The sequence below is a fragment of the Mesocricetus auratus genome, unplaced genomic scaffold, assembly GCF_017639785.1.
Source record: "Mesocricetus auratus isolate SY011 unplaced genomic scaffold, BCM_Maur_2.0 Super-Scaffold_100003, whole genome shotgun sequence".
NCBI lineage: Eukaryota > Metazoa > Chordata > Mammalia > Rodentia > Cricetidae > Mesocricetus > Mesocricetus auratus.
In genome coordinates, this window is record NW_024429188.1 from 16773375 (window position 1) to 16797173 (window position 23799).

The 23799-nt window shown below is 40.7% G+C and overlaps 2 protein-coding genes across 3 annotated transcripts in view; one reads left to right on the plus strand and one right to left on the minus strand.

The window, feature by feature from the left end:
* The window catches only part of Bmx (BMX non-receptor tyrosine kinase), a 62728-nt gene extending 47482 nt beyond the window's left edge, over positions 1-15246 (plus strand). Inside the window, exons 16-20 of one of the 2 annotated variants that reach the window (XM_021229572.2) lie at positions 2571-2787; positions 3626-3690; positions 5837-5955; positions 9470-9627; positions 14281-15246. In XM_021229572.2, the coding sequence (XP_021085231.1) occupies positions 2571-2787; positions 3626-3690; positions 5837-5955; positions 9470-9627; positions 14281-14355 (634 nt within the window). In that variant the 3' untranslated portion in view covers positions 14356-15246. The remainder of the gene's footprint in view (positions 1-2570; positions 2788-3625; positions 3691-5836; positions 5956-9469; positions 9628-14280) is intronic. The other variant, XM_040744080.1, reaches the window with a different exon arrangement.
* Positions 15247-19174: 3928 nt separating this feature from the next.
* The window catches only part of Ace2 (angiotensin converting enzyme 2), a 47064-nt gene continuing 42439 nt past the window's right edge, over positions 19175-23799 (minus strand). The window contains exons 18-19 of the mRNA XM_005074209.3: positions 21639-21833; positions 19175-20036 (exon numbers count right to left, since the gene is read on the minus strand). Of these exons, the coding sequence (XP_005074266.1) occupies positions 19928-20036; positions 21639-21833 (304 nt within the window). The 3' untranslated portion in view covers positions 19175-19927. The remainder of the gene's footprint in view (positions 20037-21638; positions 21834-23799) is intronic.

Genomic DNA, 23799 nt, shown 5'->3' on the forward strand with positions numbered 1-23799 from the left:
TGGATCTCTGTAGTTCACTGTCTAGCCAGCCTTGTCTAATGGAGAAATCTAAGGTTGCAATGAAAGACCTTGTCTCAAAAACAAGGATTTACCCAAGGTTGACCGCTCTCCTCCATCACACACAAAACAGTTGAACTTTGCAGATCCCAACCAATGTCTGTTATTGTGACAAAGACCGTAACCAAAAGCCAATTGGGGAAGAAAGTGTATATTTGACTTACATACCCATATCTAGTGAAAGAACTATTCAACAGTTTACCGAGACTTCTTATTGGCAAATAAATACTCCACTGCCCAGGGAGTTACAGCACTCACTTCACCATAACTGAAGAATTGATCAAAAGTAAAGATGCAACATGAATACAAGCCTTTGACCAGGACTGTCAGCAAGGTCCTTCAGTACTTGCTTTAATGCTCTGCTTTCACTGTTGCAAAATGATACTTTTTTGTTTGGTTTGTGTTTTTGAAACACAGTTTCACTTTGTAGCCCAGGGTAGACTATAAGTTACTGTATAGCCCAACTTAGCCTTAAAATCACAGCAAGGCCCTGACTCATAGCCCTAAGTACAGGGAAATACAGGTGTGAGTTATTACATGTAGCTCAAATTAAGTGGTAAACAATTACTTTTTCCCTATTCGTATTTTTCCTGGAACCTGCAAATTATGTGGCTGATTCTGTCCTTTGTATTGAAACTGTTACAAAAAGCTAAAGAAAGTTCCTTGTCATCTGCCTTTCATAAAACATAAAATTCTTTAAAATTTTTTTCTTGGGTACATGGTACAGCTGGTGTCTCCTGGTAAAATATTAAAGTGCATTTTTGTCACTAAAGAGTATTATAATCTGTAAAACTGATTCAAGGTCTTGGGAGGTAGAAACAGAAGCCTCCCTGGGGCTTACTGGCTAGTCAGCCTGCTTCGAGAGCTTCAGGACAGTGAATGACCCTATCTCAAAGGAGATTGGTGGCCTTTCTGAAGAAGACATCTGACGTCCTTCGGCCTCCACACACAAACATACATGCATTTGTTCTCTCTCTCTCTCTCTCTCTCTCTCTCTCTCTCTCTCTCTCTCTCTCTCTCTCTCTCTCTCTCTCTCTCTCTCTCTCTGCATGCACACTCACACACACACACATTTTTTTCTTTTATCATTTTTTATTTTAATTTTAAATAGCTTGTTTTACATGTCAATCCCAGTTCCCTCTCCTTCCCCTCCTCCCGCACTCCCCTTCCCCCCAGCCTCCCACCCTATTGCCAATTCCTTCCACATAGGGGATATCTAGAGTCTGTCATTTCACTCTGGGTAGGGTCCAGGCACTCCCCTAAGAGTCCAGGCTGAGAGAGCATCCCTCTTTGTGCTATGGGCACACGATGACTGTTTGTATTCCAGGAATAGACACTGATCCACTGCTCAGGGCCCCATAGGTTGCCCAGGCCTTCTCGCTGACACTCACATTTGGGGGGTCCAGATCAGTCCCATGCTGGCCTCCCCGCTGTCGCTCTGGGGTCCAAGAGCTCTCCCTTGTTCAGATCAGCTGTCTCTGCTGGTTTTGCCAGCCCATTCTTTGCCAATTTGCTCATCACTCCTCTCTCTCTGTCACTGGGTTCCTTGGGTTCAGTTCAGTGCTTAATTGTGTGTTTGCCTCTGCTTCCATTAATCACTGGATGAAGGCTCCCGGATGGTTATAGACATCAAGTTCATTATCAGGAATGGGCATTTGAGGTGGTCTCTCCACTATTGCTTAGCTTGCCAATTGGTGTTATCCCTTTAGATCACTAGAGGTCACTCTGGTGCCTGATCTGTCTTCTAACCTATGATTCCCTCTTCCCCCTATTCTACCCCCACCCACTCAACTTCCTGTTCCCCCATGACCTACTCTCTCTTCCTCTTCTCCCCTCTCTTCTTCCCAGCTCCCACTCCCCCCAACCCCTCACCGTGTTCCCCATCCATTCAGAAGATCTTGTCTCAATCCTCTTCTCTTGGGTACTATGCATATATGCATATCTTTTAGGTTCTTTCCTGTTTCCCAGACTCTCTATCAGTGGAAGTGCAGACTGGCACTATCCTGATCCATGTCTAAAATCCATATATGAGTGAGTACATACCATGTTTGTCTTTTTGCGACTGGGTTACCTCACTCAGGATGGTTTCTTCCAGTGCTGGATAACACACACACATTTTTAAAAATCAGAAAAAGGAAGTGAAAACAAAAGAAGATATAAAAAAGAGAGATTATGTGCGGTCTCACTTCCCCAAACAGCAGCCATTTTTATGCTATGTACACCCTTCAAATTAGAATACTTCTTCTACACATGACACTATCCTAATTCTCAAGAGAAAGAGCGAATGAAGCATGTCCAGACTAAGAGCACTGCTGAGTGGCTACCAGACTCACTAGTATCGGACGTGAGGCAAGAGCACTGTTTCCTTTTGTGCCTCCAAAGATTATCCTAGTCCCAAAACAACATCCAAAGTTCCCAGGTCTCTTTCTCTGTTCAGGTGGAAGGAATTAGAATCTATTCACCCTTGTTCAGGCCATCTCAAAAATGAACTTTTCAAATCGATTCTTTTTCAGGAAACTCAGCCATCCTAAGCTGGTTAAATTCTATGGAGTGTGTTCAAAGAAATACCCCATCTACATAGTAACTGAGTATATAACCAACGGGTGCTTGCTTAATTACCTGAAGAGTAATGGGAAAGGACTGGAAACCTCCCAGCTCTTAGAAATGTGCTACGATGTCTGTGAAGGCATGGCCTTCTTGGAGAGCCACCAGTTCATACATCGGGATTTGGTAAGGCAAGCTGTTGGAAGGTCACTGATGAATGAGAGAACAAAGCCAACAGTTCCCTCCTCTAGGGGTAGGGCTGCTGAGACGGCTGACTTCACTTTTACTTTGCACACTTGTGACTGGTGTGGGCATGTAATCGTTTTGCAATCCAAATATCACAATCATAGAGTAAAACATTTGAAACTCGGAAAGGTCAGAGTAAAATGAGTCATGAGGATCTCCATTGCTACCTGTGCTGTGGTATGAAGAGCAGATGGAAAGACTTGGGCCAATTTTGTGTTCCTCAAGACCATTAAACTGAAGTTGACCTTTACTCTGAAAAGAGCAGGTTGATTGATAGAAAAACTAAAAATACAAATAAAAGTTAGATGGAAATGAAAGTGTGTGTTTGGGTTATGGTAGGAGTTCCAAGTACTGTTTGCTATTCGCTGATCTTAACTTCAGGGATTTGCTTGTGTTGAATAGCAAGCGTACTGCACATACCAGGCCAATGCATCTCATAAGTCCTGAGTGTAGCATGCACGACTCCTGAGCATCTGTGAATGCACAGGATCTAGTGGAAGGTATTTTGGCTCTCTCCTTGCTAAGATGAGATTCTGTGTTTAAGTATATTTCCAATAGGTTCATATGGTTGGGTAAACAGACTTATGCAAACATGTTTTCATTTAGAAAAATTGAAAGTTACAAGGGATTTCAAAAAACATTTCAGAACAGTTGGGATTGTGATAGGCTGTGTTGGATTTTGCTGAAAATGAAGCCAAGGAGAAGCAAAAGTCTGGGTCTTATATCAGGAGATTCTTGGTTGCTTTTACTACTTAAAGACTTTGCTTTCCCTCCCAAGGCTGCTCGGAACTGTTTGGTGGACAGTGATCTCTCTGTGAAAGTCTCAGACTTTGGAATGACAAGGTAAGCCAGTAATGTCCCCAAACAGCTTTTCTTTCTGATGTTCCCAACTCTAGACCAATGATTTCTAACACATTGTGGGGTACAGCATTCCCATCAGTTGTAGTCAAGGCTCTGATTTCAAGCCAGGTAATCAACTCAACTGGCATAGTGCTCACAGTACAAGTATGAGCTTGGTCTTGAATTCCCAGAGCCCACATCAAATCCAGGCCCTGTAGCATGCACATAACCCCAGCAACTACAGGCAGAGATAGAAGGACCAGCCAGTCTAGCCAATCAGCAAGCTCCAGATTCAGTGGAAGACTATTTCAAAGAATACGTTGGAGAATGGAGAGATGGCACAGGAGTTAAGGACACTTGCTGCTTTTTCAGAGGACTGGAGTTTGATTCCCAGCATCCAGGTCACATGGCTCCCAACTATTTGTAACTCCAGCTCCAGGAGATGCAACATCCTTGTCTGGCTTTGTTGGACAACTGCATGAACACACACACACACACACACACACACACACACACATACACACACACACACACATTGTTTTAAAAGCGAATTTTAGAGTGACTGAGAAAGATATCCAACATTGACCTCTGGCTTCTACATGTACACCTATGAGCACACATATGCATACACTACACACAAACACACACACATACACACAAATTTTGACTGTACTAATTTCTCTAGGTGAGCTTTGTTGTTTTTATTTTATGGCAATTCTGTTGGCAGATATATAGTATACCCTAATATTAGTTACACAAAAGCAGTAAGCAACTGCTGTAAAAGATACTCTTAATTATGTGTATGTGTGTCTGTGTAGGTATGTGAACATGAACACAGATGCCCACAGAGGCCAGAGGAGTGGGAACCTCTTAGAGTTTAAGTTATGTGGGAGTGTGAGCCACCTGATATGGATGCTGGAAATAAAACTCAAGTCCTCTGGAAGAGTAGTACACGCTCTCAATGGCTAAGCCATCTCTCCAATCCAGGCTTTATTTTTGAGTATAGTTAATCATACCCATGAATATATACATTTACTGTTTGATCCCCTCAAAATAGAATTAAATCAGATGTACATGCTTTTGCACATAACCATACACTGTGAACAGATTTTCTTTCTGGGTTTTCAAGATAGGGTTTCTCTTTGTAGTCCTGGCTGTCCTGGAACTTACTATGTAGACCAGGCTGGCCTTGAGCTCAGAGATCTACCTACCTCTGCCTCCTGAGTGCTGTGATTAAAGGCATGCGCCACTACCTCCTGGCCCGTGAGCATATTTTTATTTGGTGAAGTATAGAACTACATCATTTTAGTGATTTCATAGTATTTCTATGTAAAATGTAATTTACATATTCTTCAATATGAGTACACTGAGGTTGTTTCCATTTTATAATCATAATAAAGCATAGGTTTAGTGGAAATCTTTTAATTTTTATTTTTGTTGTTTTTGATTTTTCTATCAAATAGTTTCATCGCTTTTTGTGTTTGAAAATTAAGAACAATTGATACAAACCAATACATTTATTACTCCATTAGAGTGGATGCTGTTCAATCACCAAACATGATGCTGGAGAAGAAAATGTATCCATTGAGGGAAATCCTCCCAACTTGATGCTTAAGAAAAAAAGAAAAGCAAATCTCAAAATAATAGAAACCCAGTTATGTTTAAATTACAAATAGAGAAAAGATACAATCAGGAAGTACAAGGAAAAATGTATCTTGAGTAATAGAATTACCAGGCATCACTGAGGTATAATTCTGAATGATTGTATTTTCACATTTTTGTGGGTTTTAATAGTTACCAAACATTTCACACCCAAGTTCTGCTATGTTTCCTGATTGCTTACATTCACTAAAAGCTAATATGTCACAATGAAAAGAAGTCAAAGAACCAGATATAGAGGCATATATCTACAATCCTAGCATTTGGGAGGTAGAGGCAGAAGATCAGGAATTCATGAAACCTTGCCTCAGGAAGAAAAGAGAGATGGGGAGACTTAAAAAGAAATTAGCTAGAAAACTGAAGTATTCAGCTGACTATGGACACTATATGTGCTTCATCAGCCTGACTGATAGTGGACCATGGAGGAAACAATGGTCAATAGAAGCCTTCCTAGTTTGTCTTAATGTCTGTGGTGATGTTTTCCCTACAGATATGTTCTTGATGACCAGTATGTCAGTTCAGTAGGAACCAAGTTTCCAGTCAAGTGGTCGGCCCCAGAGGTGTTTCACTACTTCAAATACAGCAGCAAATCAGACGTATGGGCATTCGGTAAGGAAGTAACTACATGGCACTGGGCCCCATTACATAAGTCAGCTTCCCCACCAGGAAACCACAAGAACAGCAACGTCCATTTGAAAAAGAACCCTGAATCTTTAAAAAATTATACACTTACTTTGAGACAAGCAGGTGGTTGAAGAAGCCAATTTCCTTCCGTGGGTTCAGGGTTAGGAAGTCTTATGCACTTCCATAGTTTACATCATGCTAGCATCTACTCAAAGAATCAAAGGATTTGGGGAATTTTCCAATGAAACTTTCCAACAGTTTTTGTTTTGCTGTGTTTTTAAACATGATTTTTCTATGTAACCCAGGCTGGTCTCAAACTTATGATCCTCCTAATTGCTTAGCCTCTCAAAATCTAGGATCACAGGTGCACATCCCTTCTTCTAGCCTCAAAGAGCTTCATGAAGGCATCGTTCAAATTTAAATCTCAGTTTATTTGAACCCTCAAAGGTTGGAGTACTTAAATATAAATCACTGTTTATGGGCATGAGTGTAACTATGGTAACTATTCTAATGGGTCCCTTCAGAATGGGCAGAACCTTTGGGCATCCCTAATGTAAACAGCACACTTGACTGTGTGCTTTCTTTGACTTTGTGTAAGTTCTCTTTCCATTAGCGTAAGTAATACCTGGAAGAATCAACTTAGAAAAAGAAATCATTTGTTTTGGCTCATGGTGTTGAAGGTTGAAGGTTCCAGATTGCAATCTGACCCACTGGTTGGTGTCTGTGGTGAGGTGGACAGGGACAGAGCACAGATTGTGGCAGGAGCAAAGCTGCTCCCCTTGTGACCAAGAGGAAGAAGAGAGACTAGAGGAGATGTTGCAGTTTCACTCTCCCCTTCAGGGCATTCTCTGTATGACTGTAAGGCCTCTCAAATTTTCCATGCCTCCCAAAGGCACGAAGCTGAGAATCAAGCCTCCAAACCACAGCAAACGCCTTGTTTCAAGTCATCTCCCCCCTTGCTAAAATTAGCATTTTAGATCCGAGTTTGGGAAACAACAGTCCTGGACCAAACTAGGTGCCCTGTTTCTGTAAATAAAGTTTTATTGGCCACAGACATGCCCATTCATTTCCATGATGTCTGTGGCTGATTTTGTGCTACAATGGAGTAGCAAATGGCACAGATACTAATTGACTCACAGTCTAAGATACTTATCATTGCATATTTATGTAGAAGTTTAATAACCACTATTAAACTCTTTAGAGTTTACTATCTCAAGCTACATGACAAGATACACCTGTAATCTTGGACCTCAGGTGCTGAGGCAGAAGGATTACGAGTTCTAGGCCAGGCTGAGAAACTTAACAAGACCTGTCCCAGAACAACAAAAGGTTGAGTAATTGAGTTGGCAGTTTGGCTCAGAGGCAAAGTATTTCCCTCGAGTGATCAAGGCCCTGAGTTTGATCCCTAGCATTGCAAAAACAGACAAACCAACCAAAACCAAAAGAAGAGAAGCCAAATTCAGCAGAGGTGAAAAAAATTCTTAAGCTGTGATTCTGTCAATTGTCAGAGTTTGGGGTTTTAAAACATGTGTTGATAGAATCATGACTGTTTTCAACAACTGTCTGATGGGGCCAGGATAAGTAAATCAAATTATCACCAAGCGACAAAATACATTAAATATGACCAAGAACCATTTCATGCTTGTTTTACTCCATGAGTGCAATTTGATTTACCACTTAACACATGCTAGACAACTTGGGAGAAGGAAATTTTAGTTAGCAGTTATTTTTCTGTCCCAAATAAATATTAAAAATAAACAATCCCTTTTGAAAAGTATAAAGATCATCAGATGGGCACACAAAAAGGCAAAGGTACATAGATAGTGCTTTTTTGTTAAGTTTGGCTCTTATTGACCAAACCAGTTTCATATCTATGCCTGCTGAATATTATTCTTGAAATCTGTACCGTCATTTAATAGTTACAGCTTGTTTTGAACCAAAAAAGGCATTACCCAACCTGATTATCCACCTCATAAACAACCTAGTTATAGTTGTTTTCTGGCTGTTGACAGACAATAAATATATTCTTAAGTAATTTACTCCTGCTATGGATATTCAAAAGGAATCAGGACATCTGAAAGTCCACCTCAAAGAAGCCTCTCCTTCCCCCAGTTATTTTATGTAGTGGGATAGTGAGCAGCCTTGCCAAAAGAGAGTTGTGAGGGAGTCTCCCTCTCTTGTAGACTGGTTTAGAAGGAAGAGACACCACAATATGGAAGACAGCTTTATTATATTTTACATAAAATCTGTAGCCTACAAGTGAAAGTTTGAGGTTTGACAATTGTCTTCTTTCTGTATATGTGGGTTGTCCAGGGTTGGTTTTGAACTTGTCTGAGTGTTTAAAGCAGTGGTTCTCAACCTGTGGGTTGCACCCCTTGAGGTTGAATGACCCTTTCACTGGGGTCGCATATCAGATATTCTGTATATCAGATATTTACATAATGGTTCATAACAGTAGCAAAATTGAAGCTATGAAGTATCAAAGAAAATACTCTTATGGTTGGGGTCACCACAACACAAGGAACTGTATTAAAGGGTCACAACATTAAGAAGTTTGTGAAGCACTGTTGTAGCACCTTTGTCCTTGGAGAGAATGTCACCATTTAGGTAGCATTTTCAATACCCTGACACTCTTTCAAAATCACTCAGCGTCATATCCTATTTAATCCCCTTGGCAACTCCAGAAGGTGCTGTCTGGTGGGAGAACTGAGGACAGATGTGTTAAGAAATTGACCTGGTTGGCAAGTGGGAAAACTTGCCTTCCAAAGGCCACATTTGAATGATCTCAAATGTCACTCTCTAGCTCATCTTAAACACCCCAATTTGGTGTCATTTCCTGAAGTCAGTAATGTCCTGTATGAGCTGGAGGGCTGTGAACATTCTGAAAGTGGACAGATGGACCATGAGTTCATGTTCCCGAGGCAATAACCTGTAGCTTTTATCAGATTCCCAAATGGTACCTAACTCATGAAAGATAATGACAGACCAACAGCAACAGCAGACTGTGGAATAAGCATCCACTGGTTTTAACTTTATATTTCTACCAAAACATAGCTCAGGTATGCAATGAACTTGTGCACAGCTGCAAAAGCAGAAAGAAAGTAAGGCAAGGACCTCATCACTCAGAAGTGTTGGGTAGTGGCTTAGCACCCAGTTGTCAGTGTGAGGGCTGCATGAGCCCCCAAGTGCTTTTCCAAAGCATCCCATGAACCATGGCCCCAAGCAGCTCCCACTGACTGCTTTTGCCATTCTCTGGTTTTCTAACAAGGCCATGGGGGTGTCTGAAGATATACAGGAACACCTAGACTGTAGAAGTGATAACCAAAGCTCACATTCCCTGCCCTCCTCCTTTCACTAGGCCTTGTTTCCCAGAAATCCTTTGCTCTGGCTCGTGGCCTTCTGATCCTTTAATATGAAGTTCCTTCCACAAGCCCTGGACCTTCTGACACTGGCTCTCTTTCTGTTCTGTCTGCTGGGGCTGCCCCCGGATGCAATACAGGGATCCTGATGTGGGAGGTGTTTAGTCTGGGGAAGCAGCCCTATGACTTGTATGACAACTCCGAAGTGGTTGTGAAGGTCTCCCAGGGCCACAGACTCTACCGGCCCCAGCTGGCATCAGACACCATCTACCAGATCATGTACAGCTGCTGGCATGAGGCAAGTATACCCCCTAAGAAGGCTGGGATAGGAGCGGGTTATTAGGGATGAGAAAAAGTACCTGCTACAGAGAAGTTGAGAATGGTTCTGGATCATGGCACACAGTTATTAAAGAGGCAGGCTGGCTGGTGCCAGTATTCTCACTCTTTTTAAAAAATATGTGGTTGGTTGGTTGGTTGGTTGGTTGGTTTGGTTTGGTTTTTCTAGACAAGGTTTCTCTTTGCAACCCTGGGCTGTCCTGGAACTTACTCTGTAGAGCAGGATATCTTCGAATTCAGGAATCCACCTGCCTCTACTTCCCATGGTGCTGGGATTAAAGGTGTACACCACTATTGCCCAGCTATCTATTTTATTTTTGAGATTATAATATAATTACATTTCCTCTTCCCTTTCTTCCACTCCAAATCTTCCCATATACCCCTTCCTGTTCTCCTTCAAATTCATGGCCTCTTATTTTATTACTGTTATTACATGCATATATGTATACGTATATAATATATAGTCCTAAATATAACCTGTTTAGACATGTAATGTTACTTTACTTATGTTGGAGCTGACTGTTCGGCACTGGGTAACTAATTGGTGTGCTCTTCCCTGGGGAAGGCCACCCCTCCTGCTCCTAGCTTTCCTTGGTTGCCTATAGTTCTTTTTGAAGGTTTGAGGCCTCATTCTTAACAAAACTATAAAATCTCAACTCAAAAAATGCATGACAGTCTGGGCAGTGCTGGTGGACACCTTTAATCCCAGCACTCAGGAGGCAGAGGCAGGCAGATCTCTGTGAGTTCAAGACCAGCCTGATCTACAAGAGCTAGTTCCAGGACAGCCTCCAAAGTCACAGGGAAACCCTGTCTAGAAAAAAAAATGCATGACAGAAACATCTAAGCACATACAGACATCAAATGAAAAGCTGTTTCTTCTTCCTCCTCTTCCTCCTCCTCTTCTTCTCTCCTCCTCCTCCTCCTCCTCCTCCTCCTCCTCCTCCTCCTCCTCCTCCTCCTCCTTGTTCATTGCCCACCCCACCTTCGACTTCCCAAAACACCAAATAACATGAAACTGATGTGGCCTAAAATGGAGGAAATTCCATCGCAAAACTCTTTGATGTTTAAACAACTAGTTGGGTGCTGTGAAGTCTGAGGTTCCACTACTTCCTTCACTGAACCCACAATCTTTTCCACACGTACTGAAAGCATCAACCAGTTTATAATTGTATACCCAAATTAAAAAGATAGAAAGGAGCACAGAGCTCAGAGGAAGGACAGCAGCTTCCTGAATGCATTGGTGTCTGAGCCAAATCAGGAACTGTCTTCAAAATTCTCTTGGTTTGTGAGTAAAGACAGTGCCAAAGCCTGTGCAAATGAGAACAGCGGGAGCCTCCACAGGTGTGGAAAAAGGCAGCGGGCAGCAGACCCGCTGTTCTCAGCTAGAGCTGTTGTTGGGACGGCTGAAAATCAATGTGGAAGTTGAAATCTGGTCGAGTTTCTATACCCCGAAGACAAGGAAGGGGAGAAGGAGAGGGAGGAAGAAGAAAAGAGAGTCTAGTTTTATATTCATTGTGAAGCCATTGAAAAATTTTGAGCAGTATGAAAATGAAGCTTTAAAAAATACTTTTATTTTGTTGTGTTTCTCATATCTAGTATAAACTATAGTCCAAACACACAGTTTTTATGATGTTTATCCAGTTGTTGGAAGCACTGTTTGCTAAAAGACCACCAAGAGATAAGGAGCCACCTTAATGGCATTGAGAGGTCACACTAATATTATTCTAGATTTCCATGCAGAAAAAATATTGATTTATTTGGGGACTTCCTCTTCTGTGGTCTGGTCTTTCTATGCCAGCACGCTATTTTAATTTCATGCTGTTGTACAACAAGTAAAGTATTATGTGATGTTTTAGCATTATGGAGGCTAGAACCCATAAGGTTTATTGTTCTTTATAGCTTCCTAGTCATTTTGTCAAAAATCTCTGAAATAAATTCATCTAGCTTAAAAGAAACCAATTCACATCTTTAAGATTGTATTTCCTTTTTATTTTAACTGGAGACATTCTGCATCTCCATGACACTGACATGTCCTACTGTAGGACAAAGGAAATTTTTTTCTTAACATATGTTCCAATCGACATGTGTATCTTTTTAACTTTCTCCTTATTTGTGTGGGGTGGTGGTGGTCATTTTTAAGGATTTGATCTTGGTATTGTTGCTATTATAAATGATGTCTTCCCTTCCATCATATTTTCTGACTGGTTACTATTAGCTATTTGATTTCATTTGCTGAATTTTTTCTCTGCCCACCTAGCAAAATCCTTTATTGTTCAGGGAGATTTTCCAACATATAATTATGTCCTAGGCAAATAAAGCTAGCTTTCCTTTTCTCATTCTTGGGGCTGGTTTTTGCTTTCTGGGTGCAATTATTAGTAACAATTGTGAGTATAGAAAGCACCCTTGCCTAATGGATGGCACTAGAAGAAACCATCCTGAGTGAGGTAACCCAGTCACAAAAAAACAAACATGGTATCAGTGGAATGTCAGCCTATAATCCCACTGCCAGAGAGTCTGGGAAACAGGGGGGAACCCTAAGAGAGATATCCATGGTACCCCAGAGAAGGATAATGAGGCAAGATCTCCTAAGAAAATTGGGAGCATGGAGGGAGGGGAGAGGGAGCCAGGAAAAAGAGAGGGGAAGAAGAGGAGGGGAGAGGAGGACATGGAGGAACAGGAAAGTTGAGTCGGGGGAAGAATAGAGGAGAGCAAGATGACAGATACCATAATAGAGGGAGTCATGATAGGTTTGAGGAGAGATCTGGCACTAGTGAGATTTCTAGAGATCTACAAGGATGACACCAACTGGCAAACTAAGCAATAGTGGAGAGACTAGCTTAAATGCCCCTCCCTAATAATGAGTTCAACTACTTCCTTATATGCCATCCTAGAACCTTCAACCAATGACTGATGAAAGCAGAGGCAGATACCCACAGCTAAACACTGAACTGAATTTCTGAAACCCAGTGACAGAGAGGGAGGACTGATGAGCAAAGGGGTCAAGACTGGGCTTGTTTAACCCACAGAAACAGCTGACCTGAACAAGGGGAAGCTCTTGGACCCCAGACTGATTGCTGGGAGGCCAGCATGGGACTGATTCAGACCCCCTGAATGTGGGTGTCAGTGAGGAGGCCTAGGCAATCTTTGAGTCCTTGGGTGGTAGGTCAGTATTTATCCCTGGTATACAAATGAGGGATGCACTCTCACCCTGGACTCTTGTGGGAGGGCCTAGGTCCTGCCCTGAATGAAATGACAGACTCTGGAGATCCCCCCCATGGAGGGCCTCACCCTCCATGGAGAACGGAGTGGAAATTGGGGAGAGGGACTAGGGGGTTATTGGGGGGGGCGTGGGGGGAGGGAGAGGGAGCTGGGGTTGACATGTGAAGCGACCTTTTTTCTAATTTAAATAAAAAAATCTTAAAAAAATGAGAAAAAAAACACCAAAAAGGGGCCATAAATTTGAGAGGGGGAAACATCAATAATTGGAGGGAAGAGGATGAAAATGATGTAAATGAAGTAGTAAATATATGATGGTCTCAAAAAAATTAATAGGTCCAAAACAAAAACCTCCTTGAATGATAAAGCAGGATTTGATTTTGTTTTCCACTGCCTTTGCTTGTTTGTTTATTTTAATCAAGGATGTTTGAGATGCTATATATTTATGTTGTGTTTTCCATAGTGAAAAATAAATCAAGTGTAACATAGATACCAAAAACAAACAAACAACAAAAAAGAAAGCACCCTTGCCTTATTGCAAATCTCAGTAGAAAGGTCTATGGTGTTCCCACATTTCTGAAGTCACTCTCAGTGAGTGTGGTACACATGCCTTGGATCCTAGCAATTAAGAGGAAGAGGCAGAGCAAATCTCTGTGAGTTTGAGGTCAGCCTAGTCTACAAAGCAAGTTCCAGGCCATATAGGGCTACTTCATGAGACCCTCTCTCAAATGAAATAGAGTGTCACTCATATTTGGACTGCTTTATGATGTTTGTGTGTGTGTGTGTGTGTGTGTGTGTGTGTGTGTGTGTGTGTGTGGTGTGTAGTGTGTTTGTGTTTGGGAGTGTAGGAATACTGGTGCCATGGTGAGTTTGTGTCTGGTGTCAGTCCTTACCTTCCCCATTGCTTGATACAGAATCTCTTGTTTGCTGTTGTGTATACCAAGCTAGTTGACCTGTGATTTTTCCAGGCATTCTCCTGTCTTCACCTCCCACACAAGGGTTGGGATGGGCTCATGTCACACATCTGGGTTTTATGTGGTTCTAAAGACTGGAACTTGCAGGGCAAATGCTTTTACCCACCGATTTATCCCTCAGCCCTACGGTGTTGTTTTTCCTTTAAATTTTTGAGTCATGGCCTCATGTAGCCCAGGCTGGCCTCAAACTTGCTGTATAGATGAGGAAGACTTTGACCATTTGGTCTTCCTGCCTCTTCCTCCTAAATCCTGGGTTTACACAGGCGTGCCACCACACCTGATTAACGTGGTGCAGGGAACTGAAGCCAGGGTATTGAGAATTCTAGGCAAGCACTTTACCAACTGAGTCACACCCCCAGCCTCTATACTGTCCTTTTGAATTACAGCTTTCATCATCTAACACATTGGGGTTTTCTTTTATTTAGCTTCCAGAAAAACGCCCCACATTTCAGCAACTCCTATCTGCCATAGAACCACTTCGGGAACAAGATAAGCCATGAAGAAAAAAAAAACTTGGAATATTGATGGGGAATGAATCTAAACATTGACCAACACTCTCATTATTTTAAAGGGAAGTAGAAAGACACAATGTAATTTAGCTAGTTTTTAATAATGTCTTACATGTTGTTTACCTGTTATATTATCTGCAAAACAACAAGGTAGGAAACAAGACATTTCTTTAAAATTTAGGTCAAATTGTTAATTTTGTTTGTGCTGCTCTTAGTGTACTACTTCCCAGCCTATGGCAGAAATTCATTTTTAGATTGCAATTTATGAAGGGTGTGTACTGTCTGTAAAGATGGAGCAGAACTGAAAAGATGATTTGTTGAGAATTCACTTTTTTCTGTTGGCACTAGTGTGATAATTAAATATCCTTTCCAGAAGAGAAATGTGTGTATGTTTGCCTCTGTATGAGAAATGTCTTGGGCATTTGAATACTTGGTTCCCAGTTTGTGGCATTGTTTGGGGGAAGTTTAGGATGAGTGGCCTTGATGGGGAATTATGTCAGTGGGTGCAGCTTTACTTGTAGTTTACTCTCTCTGCTTCTTGCTTACAGTTCAAGATATGAGCTCTAAAAAGCTGAAGAGATTGCTCAGTGGTTAAGAGCACTGGCTGTTCTTCTAGAGGAACTGGGTTCAATTCCCAGCAACCACATGGTGGCTTACAGCCATCTGTAACTCCAGTTCTAGGGTATCTGATACCCTCTCCTGGCCTTCATGGGTACCAGGTACACATGTGACACACCAACGTGTATGCAGGCAAAACACCTATACACATTTAAAAAACATCAAGGATATGAGTTCTCAGCATCCTGCTCTACCTACTGTCCTGTAAGCTGTCTCTGTCCTGCCATTAGAATTGTAAGCCAAAATAAAGTTTTTCTTCTCTAAGTTACCTTGGTCATAGTCTTTTATTACAGAACAGAAAAGCAACTAATTCAATATATAAATGATCTCAACATTAAACATGAGAGTCAAATGGAGAGTTGATCAAAACACAGATTCCTAGGAACCACCTTAGAAATTTCAATAAAGCAGGTCTGAGTGCAACCTGTGAGTTGATATTTTTCCCAAGCTTCCATGCATGCTGAACTTCCCTGGGGTACCTCAGTATGTGGCAGGGCACTGATATAGGATCTATAACTCCATCTAACCGATACAATTTCTCCTCAAGACTAAAACAATGGTACTTCATGTCATCACGTACAGTGATATATAATACTACTATTGAACAATGTGTTCCATGTGTCACCCTGAGTACAGTTTATTATGAACAATGCTCTGGTAAAAATTTAATGCCTTCTTTTTCTCACATTAACCTCCACTATTACCCATCACCACTCAATGAGACAGTGGTCTTACTAGAATTAAGACTTTCTAATGATGTTGTATATTTAAGTTGGGGGCTTTGGGGATTTTGGCTCATTTGAAAGATAATTGAAGTTTCTACTTCTATCTTACATCTTAACACAGATACAAAATAGTGTTTTAAATTTTTATTTTCTGAGTATGTATGTGCACCATATGTGTGTAGTACCAATGGAGGCCAGAAGAGGGAGTTCAGTTATCTAGAATCACAGTTACAGATGGTTGTGAGCCACCATAGGAGTGCTGTGAATCAAATCTCAGTCCTCTAGATGAGCAGCCAGTGCTCTTAACCACTGATATTCTTACTTTTATTCGTATCACCCATTTTTTCCTATAAGTGAGCTCAAATGTCTCTCATGTTTATTTGTTTCTTGACATTTACTTAATGATTTTGTTATTTCCGCAGAGAATTGACAGGATAATGGTATTCTATTTTTAATGGAGGCATACAAATTTCAATGCATAATCAATGGATAATGAAATGTCGCTTTTAAAATAACCACTAGGACATTTATACATTCATTCCCTTTTACTGTTTTCTGAGTGCCAGGTTCCTTCCTACTCAAGGGATAAAATACGATCAAGTGATAGAACCTTCCTTCTCAACCTGCCCAGGCAGTGGTTCCTGGTCTCTGGGGTTTTGTCCAGCAGGAACCTGTACCACAGGCTCTTTTTTAAAATGTAAGATTATTTTATTTTATGTGTATGTGTACCATGTGCATGTCTGGTGCCCATGGAGGCCAGAAGAGGGTACTGGATCCCCTGGAACCAGTGTTACAAATAGTTAGAATCTGCCATTGGGATGGTGATAACTGAACTCAGGTCTTCTTCAAGAGCTTCAAATGCACTTAACCACTAAGCCATCGCTCCAGCTCCTGTTCCACAGATTCTTAATCTTTATTTCTGCCTCTCTCAAGATTATCTCATTGTTGCCTTTAGTTTTACATGTGTGATTTTTCTAAAAGTCATCTGTTTGTAAACAGTAACACACTGTTAAAGATGCAGACAATACAGATACAGAATTATGTGCTATGAAGTGAAACCAAAGCCATGCTTAGAAGCTTGATTTCAAAACTCATGTCAAGAATTTAAGTCACTGCTAGAGATCTGTGAGAAAATCAGTACACTTATGACAGCCAGAGCCAGAGGAAGAATATTTGTGCTATTTTAAAACATGCATAATGTTTTTAAAATGCTGCTTACGTGTCTTTTGCAGCAATTACTTTTATACTCTTCTACCTGCAGTCTAAGTACACTCTCTGAGAAGCAACAAAAAGGAAGATTATGTGATAGGAAACATTCCCAAATGGCAAGTTGGAGAGGAATTCCAATACAGTCTTTGCTAGGTGGGCTCCAGTAGCCTCGCTAAGCTGTTTCTGATATGTCAAAAGTAAGACACAAGTCTAAGGGTCTAGAAAATTTGTATTATATGTGCTGGAGCTAATAAAGAAAGATTCCAATATGGTAGTTTCCCAGGTTCACTTCTGACTTGGGAGTGAGTATACAAGGAAGACAGGCTGAACCTAAGACCTTACCTTTTGAAAAATATTTTGAGATTATAATTGCATCATTTTGCCTTCCCTTTCTTCCCTTCAGACCCTCCCATGTACCTCCCTTGCTTCATAGCAATTTTTCTTTGTTGTTGTGGTTGTGTTCCTAAATATACAAATACAACCTACTCAGTCTGTATAATTTGGCTTGTATATATGTTCTCCAGGTTGACCATTTGGTATTGGATAACTAGATGGTGTGGTCATCTGTGGGGAAGACTATTTCTTCTGCTCTCAGAGTTCCTCGGTCATTTATAGCTCCTTTTCTAGGGCTGAAGCTTCACAAGCTTTCTCCCTTCCGTGTTAGCAGTGGTGGTGCCCTTGTTCAGGTCATGTTTGGGCAGCCATGTTGGTGAGACTTTATGAGTTTATCTTCTGACCTTTCTCACAGACCTACACACAGTCTCACAGAAAACTCTCTGTTCCTCTGGCCCTTCCAAGTTTTTGTCCCCCTCTTCTGCAACTATCCCTAAGTCCAAGACCCTGTCTTTGCCTAAATAGGAACAAGTGGATTTCAAATGAGGGAGAGTAAGTCATCGAGAAACACCAGGCAAGAGCAAACTGGCAGCTGCTCTTTCTGACCCAATTACTCTTTTATCAACTCCACTGCCTATTAAATAATTAAATTCCCAGGAAAGAAACACATAAGATTCCATAAACAAATGTCCTTTGGATCTCTGAACTCCAATTGCTCTTTTACATATCCATCCTTGCTTCCTTATAGCCCATGGGTCAGCAATGTTTGCCTGCAAAAACCTTTATGGGCCAGAGCATCTCTAAGTCAACTCCTCAGTTCAGCTTTGTAGCACAAAAGCAGCCCTACATAATATGAAAATTGATGGGCATGGCTGTGTACCAATAAAGCTTCATTTATGGGCAATGAAATTTGAATTTCATATCATCTTTGTGTGCCATTAAATATTATTCAACTTTTCTCTCAACAACTAAAATATGTAATACTCAGGGGGATGGACATAGCAGTTTGTCAACCCTTATCTTATGTCCCAGTACAGGACCACCTTTGTACAGCCTCTATCCTCTCAGAGGATGCTACTGTATAGGAGAAGGACCACAAGATTTACCTGGAGGGCAAAATGAGGACTGGCCTGGGGAAAATTCAGTTGGGGTGAGAGCAGTTTTTCTAATTTCCATGTTACAACTGGAGATTGTGTCATGTGCCCATGGATCCTTTACTATGAATGGAGAGACTTTTGAATGTGTTGGGTGATGGAATTGGTTCTTATCAAGGTTATTTTTGCACAGTGTTCCACTAAGAGACAGACTGAGAACTTCATAAAGTAAATGTGGCAATTACAGAGGATGTTTAGATAATAGCTTGCAGAAGATCTTCTTGTATTAGAGAAGACAGGACATAGACAAGATAAAAGGGTGTCAATGAAATGAGAATGTAAATGAAGGGGAAATGCGATTCTTGGTTGCCCCAGAAGCAAGACAGTAAGGCAGATGATGATATGGCAGCTTCACTGGAGGGGTCATGGCTGTCATACAAAGACACTCTGTCTTTGCCACCTGTGTATTATATAAATGCAAAGATACTAAATAGTTTTAAGTGACTCAGCCTGATTTTGATGAATTGGTGGCCCACCATTACCTTGATCACATCAAGTTTATTAAGTACAAAGTCACTCTTAACATTATGCTGGTCTCCATATAGTATGTTGGACATGTTAATTTATTTAATATAATTTTAATCAAAGTTCAGGTACATGGTATTGTTATATTAAAAATGGTAGGTTTTTGGTTCCCAACCTGATAATGTATACAATCTGACCACAAATCTTTTGAACTGATTTTATAAATTCTTGGTCCAAGATGACAACTCTGTCCATAAAATGAAAGCCAGAAATAACAGACACATAACACAGAAGAGCAGAGGAGTGTACAATTCTAGCAAGTATTTATTGAGGTCTGCTTTGTGCTCATCATTGCTCAGACCCTGTGAGAAAATACAAAATATTTTAGAGACAGGGCACCCACTTCACAGGTGAGCATTCAGCCGGAATTTTCCTTTACTGCACAGTTAGAGAGCAATGGAAACAAGTTTCTATCTGTATGCTCTGGGCTCATGGAGTTCCCTGTACTAGATGTGTATTGCTAGGGAGATGTTGATCAAGCAGTTTGAGAGAGAAAAGGTGTTCTCTACCTGAAGTTTGGCTTCTGTTTCCTTTGAAGCTGAACCACCAAAGAAAGAACAGTCCATTTCAAGTATTACTGTGAACAAATTACTACAGTACTTGAAGTAAGTTAATGCAAAGCCATAGAGCATGACACCAGGTCACATCAAAGATTCCATACCAAACCCAACACTTGCTCCCAAGATACATCATTTCATCTTCCAACTCCAGTTACCCAACAGTGTCTCCATTTGCAGTATCTCTGGGCAGACTGGGAGGCCAAAGACATGTTTCCCTCTTTTACCCTAATATAAACATCTCTATTAATAAACAGAAGAGATGTCAAGTCCTAAGGCAGAAATAAATACTGAAAGCAATGTCAGTGAAGATGCCCACTCAAGTCAGATGCTCTTTGGACAACTTTTACTGAACAGATCATAGTTTTGATATCTAATGCCATGTATATAATCTCATATTTTGTGTACTATAACACTAACAATTACATATAGTAAAATGACTCTAAAATGAAGTCTGAGCATCATCATTGCTTAGGAAACCTGCGTTACTTTCTCCTTTACCAATGTCCACAGAGTCATAAGGATTTTCTTCTCTTTTTGTTTCATTTTTCCTGTTAAGTAAGAAAACAAAGTCACCATTAAAAAGTTATCTTAGAAAGACACTTATACTGACCAAATGGGTGAATAATCAAAAAATTTTATGGCACCCTATGCTAAGGATACTGATTTGGAGAAAAAGGAGCTCTCATAAACTGGTGCTATGTGTATACATGATTTCTTCATCTATGAGGGCAGTTCAGATGTACTGATTAAAATTAGAAGTTCCTGTTGATTTTTAAGTCAGCCTTTCACCTGCAAGGATTTGTCTTGCAGCCATATTAGCATGCACAGGAAATTGCCTGTATTTTTATAGAAACAAACATTTAGTAACCATGGAAGAGTACATTACTACAAAATGGAAAACCATATTATCAGGGGAAAAGGAACATACTAAAACATATGGGGTGGGGAATAAAAATATGTAGTACATACGTCACATATACTAAAAACCGATAACTTTGGATGAAACGAATCTCAGAAGCAAAGAATGGCAAAGGAACTTTGTGACTCCTTTGTGTTTCGGAATTTTTATCCATGTGAATGCACCACCTAGAAAATGTTTTGTGTGCATGTGTATACGTGTGTTCATGTTCATGTGTGCAAGTGTGGATTCATGTACGCTATAGTGTAAATGTGGAGGACAGACAACCCCAGAAAGTTGATTCTTCACACTCATCATGACTGAGATGGGGTCTCTGTTATATCTACAGAGCATACCAGGATAACTGGCATCGAACTTGTAGGGATTCTCCCACCTCTGCCCCCCCATATAAGAGAGCTGGGATTACAGATTACTGCATTGCTGCACCTGACTTTCATATGAGCTATGTGGATTCAAACTCAGGTCTCCATACTTGTGTGCTAAGTGATTTTACCCATCTCCACAGCCTCAATTTTTCAAGTGACATTATTTAGTAGAATTGCAAAATCTCTATATTGAAGAAAATTAAAGAGACTCATCCATGTAAAGATTCAACTGAGGGTGTTTAAAAACTCAAAACATGGACAGAATTTTGTCAGGTGATACAAAATACCAACTTAGTTAACAAGTCCAACGAAGGTCGTGGTATGGCTGTAGACAAAAGTTAATTCTGTCTCAAGGCAGGGGTAAAAATCTAATCGTAAAACAAAGCTAGCAATCAGGTCTTTGGTGATTAAAACCCTCAATCAACTTGCAGTTCTAGAAGAAATTAGAGGGTGCCTGACTATGAACTAAAATGATAAGGAGTTTGATTTACCCAAAGAGGAATGAAAGTAACTAAAGATTAGCAGTTTGTAGCATATCCTAGGGCTTGTTCTTAGGGGGCATCACAGTCCAAAGCCCGCCTCAGTCCATCCCTTGTGGATGAAGCAAGGTTCATCGAGTGAGGGCAATCCCTTACTGAGTACAGTACTGCATGCCAGTCAACCCCAGGCTAGACATCTAGTATGTGAGCTTACTAGGAAGAGAAAGTGCTCACAACATCTGCCAACTTTCTAAAGGACATATCAGCGTAGTTAGGTAGAAAATTGTCCAAATAAGTCATTGGCCCATGTATGTATTGTGCTATTTGTTGCAAATTTTCCAATTCACGTTTCCTAAAAAATAGATAAGTCTAGGAAAGGATACTTACTTCTTTCGACCTTTGATCCCAGTGAAGATTAGGATAATGATGCCAACCACTACAATTCCCATCACAACGCCAAAAATAATCAGCCATATGGTGACAGGAGGCTGGTAAGGTGGGGAAAGTGTTGGGTTAATCCCCAAAAACTCCAGGCTGTTATCATCCAGGCCAAAAACATCATTGATACGGCCCCTAGACAACCTATTTGCAAAAGCAAAATATAATTAGGGAGATGCTTAGACCAAATAAAATTCAGCCTAGTTATTTCCTCTTTATATCATGTTTCCCAAAAGGATTAAATAAGACTTATCATGAGAATGTACAACTAGAATTTGTGTAGTGGTACATGCATGTAAATCTGGTGCTCTAGAGGCAAAGGGGTGAAGGGTGCACAAATAGTTCTGTATAGCAAGATCCAGCATAGCAGAGGGGAACATAACAAGATACTGTCTTAAAGGAAAAACGTCACACAAAATATGTACTCAAAATAACAGTAAAATCGAAGTAGATAGGGCCAATAGAAAAAATGTACTTTTGACAGTCACTTATCTTTCATATCTGGTAACCTGAATTAGGTCTGTCAATAACCTCATTTGAAATTTGAGTTGGAAATTTAGAAGTGACAGGGCTGGAGAGCTTGTGTAAGAACTTGTGTTGCTCTTCCAGAGGACCAGGGCTTGCTTGCCAGAATCTACACTGAACAGCTCACAAGTGCCTATAACTCCAGTCCCAAGAACTCTGATGCCTTCTTGATTTCATGGGCACTGCACACACGTGGTACACATACAAATATGTAGGCACATCCACTAAAATGTTAAAAGAATAATATTATCATACACATTAATAGGTTTTGCCAGGTGGTAGTGACACACGCCTTTAATCCCAGCACTCAAGAAACAGGATCAGGCAGATCTCTGTGGGTTTGAGGCCAGCCTAGTCTACAGAGTGAGTTCCTGTGTTGAAAAACCAATAATAATAATAATAATAATAATAATAATAATAATAATAGGTTTCATTATACAAAAGAATTTTAGAAAAGAACAAGTGACCAGTATTTGTTCATGTGTTAAGTACTGCATTTTAAAGGCTAAGTTAGCATATATAACATGAATTTCTCAACTTTCAGAGTGCATCTAAAATTATTTTACAGCAAACAACAGACACACATAATTGGATGTGCCTCTTTTATAAATGAATCACATCCTATACTCAAATCTCTGTAAGAGTTTTCCAAACAAAAGGCACTGACATTTGGAAGCAGCATCAAAGAGTACCACGGCAAAGAGGCCTCTTCATCTCTCAAGCATTGGGATAAGTGACTGAAGTTGATGGAGGCAGAAAGATGAAGGATATTTAAAGCAAAAACAGTGTAAAGGGGAAACATTCTGGTTTGTAGACTAAAATGTCTGGCATCACAGCATCCTATCTATGGGTGTAGCTCAGGTGAGAAGGTCAAATTTCATCAGAGAGGACAGGCAGCTAGCATAGAATTAGCCATCACCCCTGGTAACCTCAAGAGTTTCTCAAGACATTCTGGAAGAGTCAGTTCTAGAAAAGAAAGTTTGAGGGTCCCTGTAGCTCATAGCTGGGAATCCAGGAAATGCAGGCGTTTCCACACTCTCAGCCAGCATTTTGTCTAAGGCAGATACTTGCATTTTTGGAGGAGGAGAATGAATCCCTGGGCATGATTCAGTCGCACACAACAACCAGGCTAAATTTTCTAGGCACACCCTATCCAGCAGGTCTTAGATCTGGTCTCAAAGGTATATAGGGTATCTGGTGTGGCTCAAGAGCACCACCTAGTGAGAGGCCAGGTACAGGAAGTTTTATTAAGCCTTTTCGGGGATGGGGGTTGGTTTGGTTTTTTTTGGAGATAAGGATTCTCTGTAACAGAGTCTTGGCTGTCCTGGAATTAGTTCTGTAGACCAGGCTGGCCTTGAAATCATAGAGATCTGCCTGCCTCTGCCTCTCTAGTGAAGGAATTGCAGGTGTGCGCCACCACACCCAGCATGTTTTAATAGTTTTTTTCCACTTTTATTATTTAAATTAGAAACAAGCTTGCTTCACACATCAGTCCCAGCTCCCTTTCCCTCCCCTCCTCCCCCGCACTCCCCCACCAGACCTCCGGCGCCCAGCATTTTAATTATCATTTTTAATAACAAAGAAA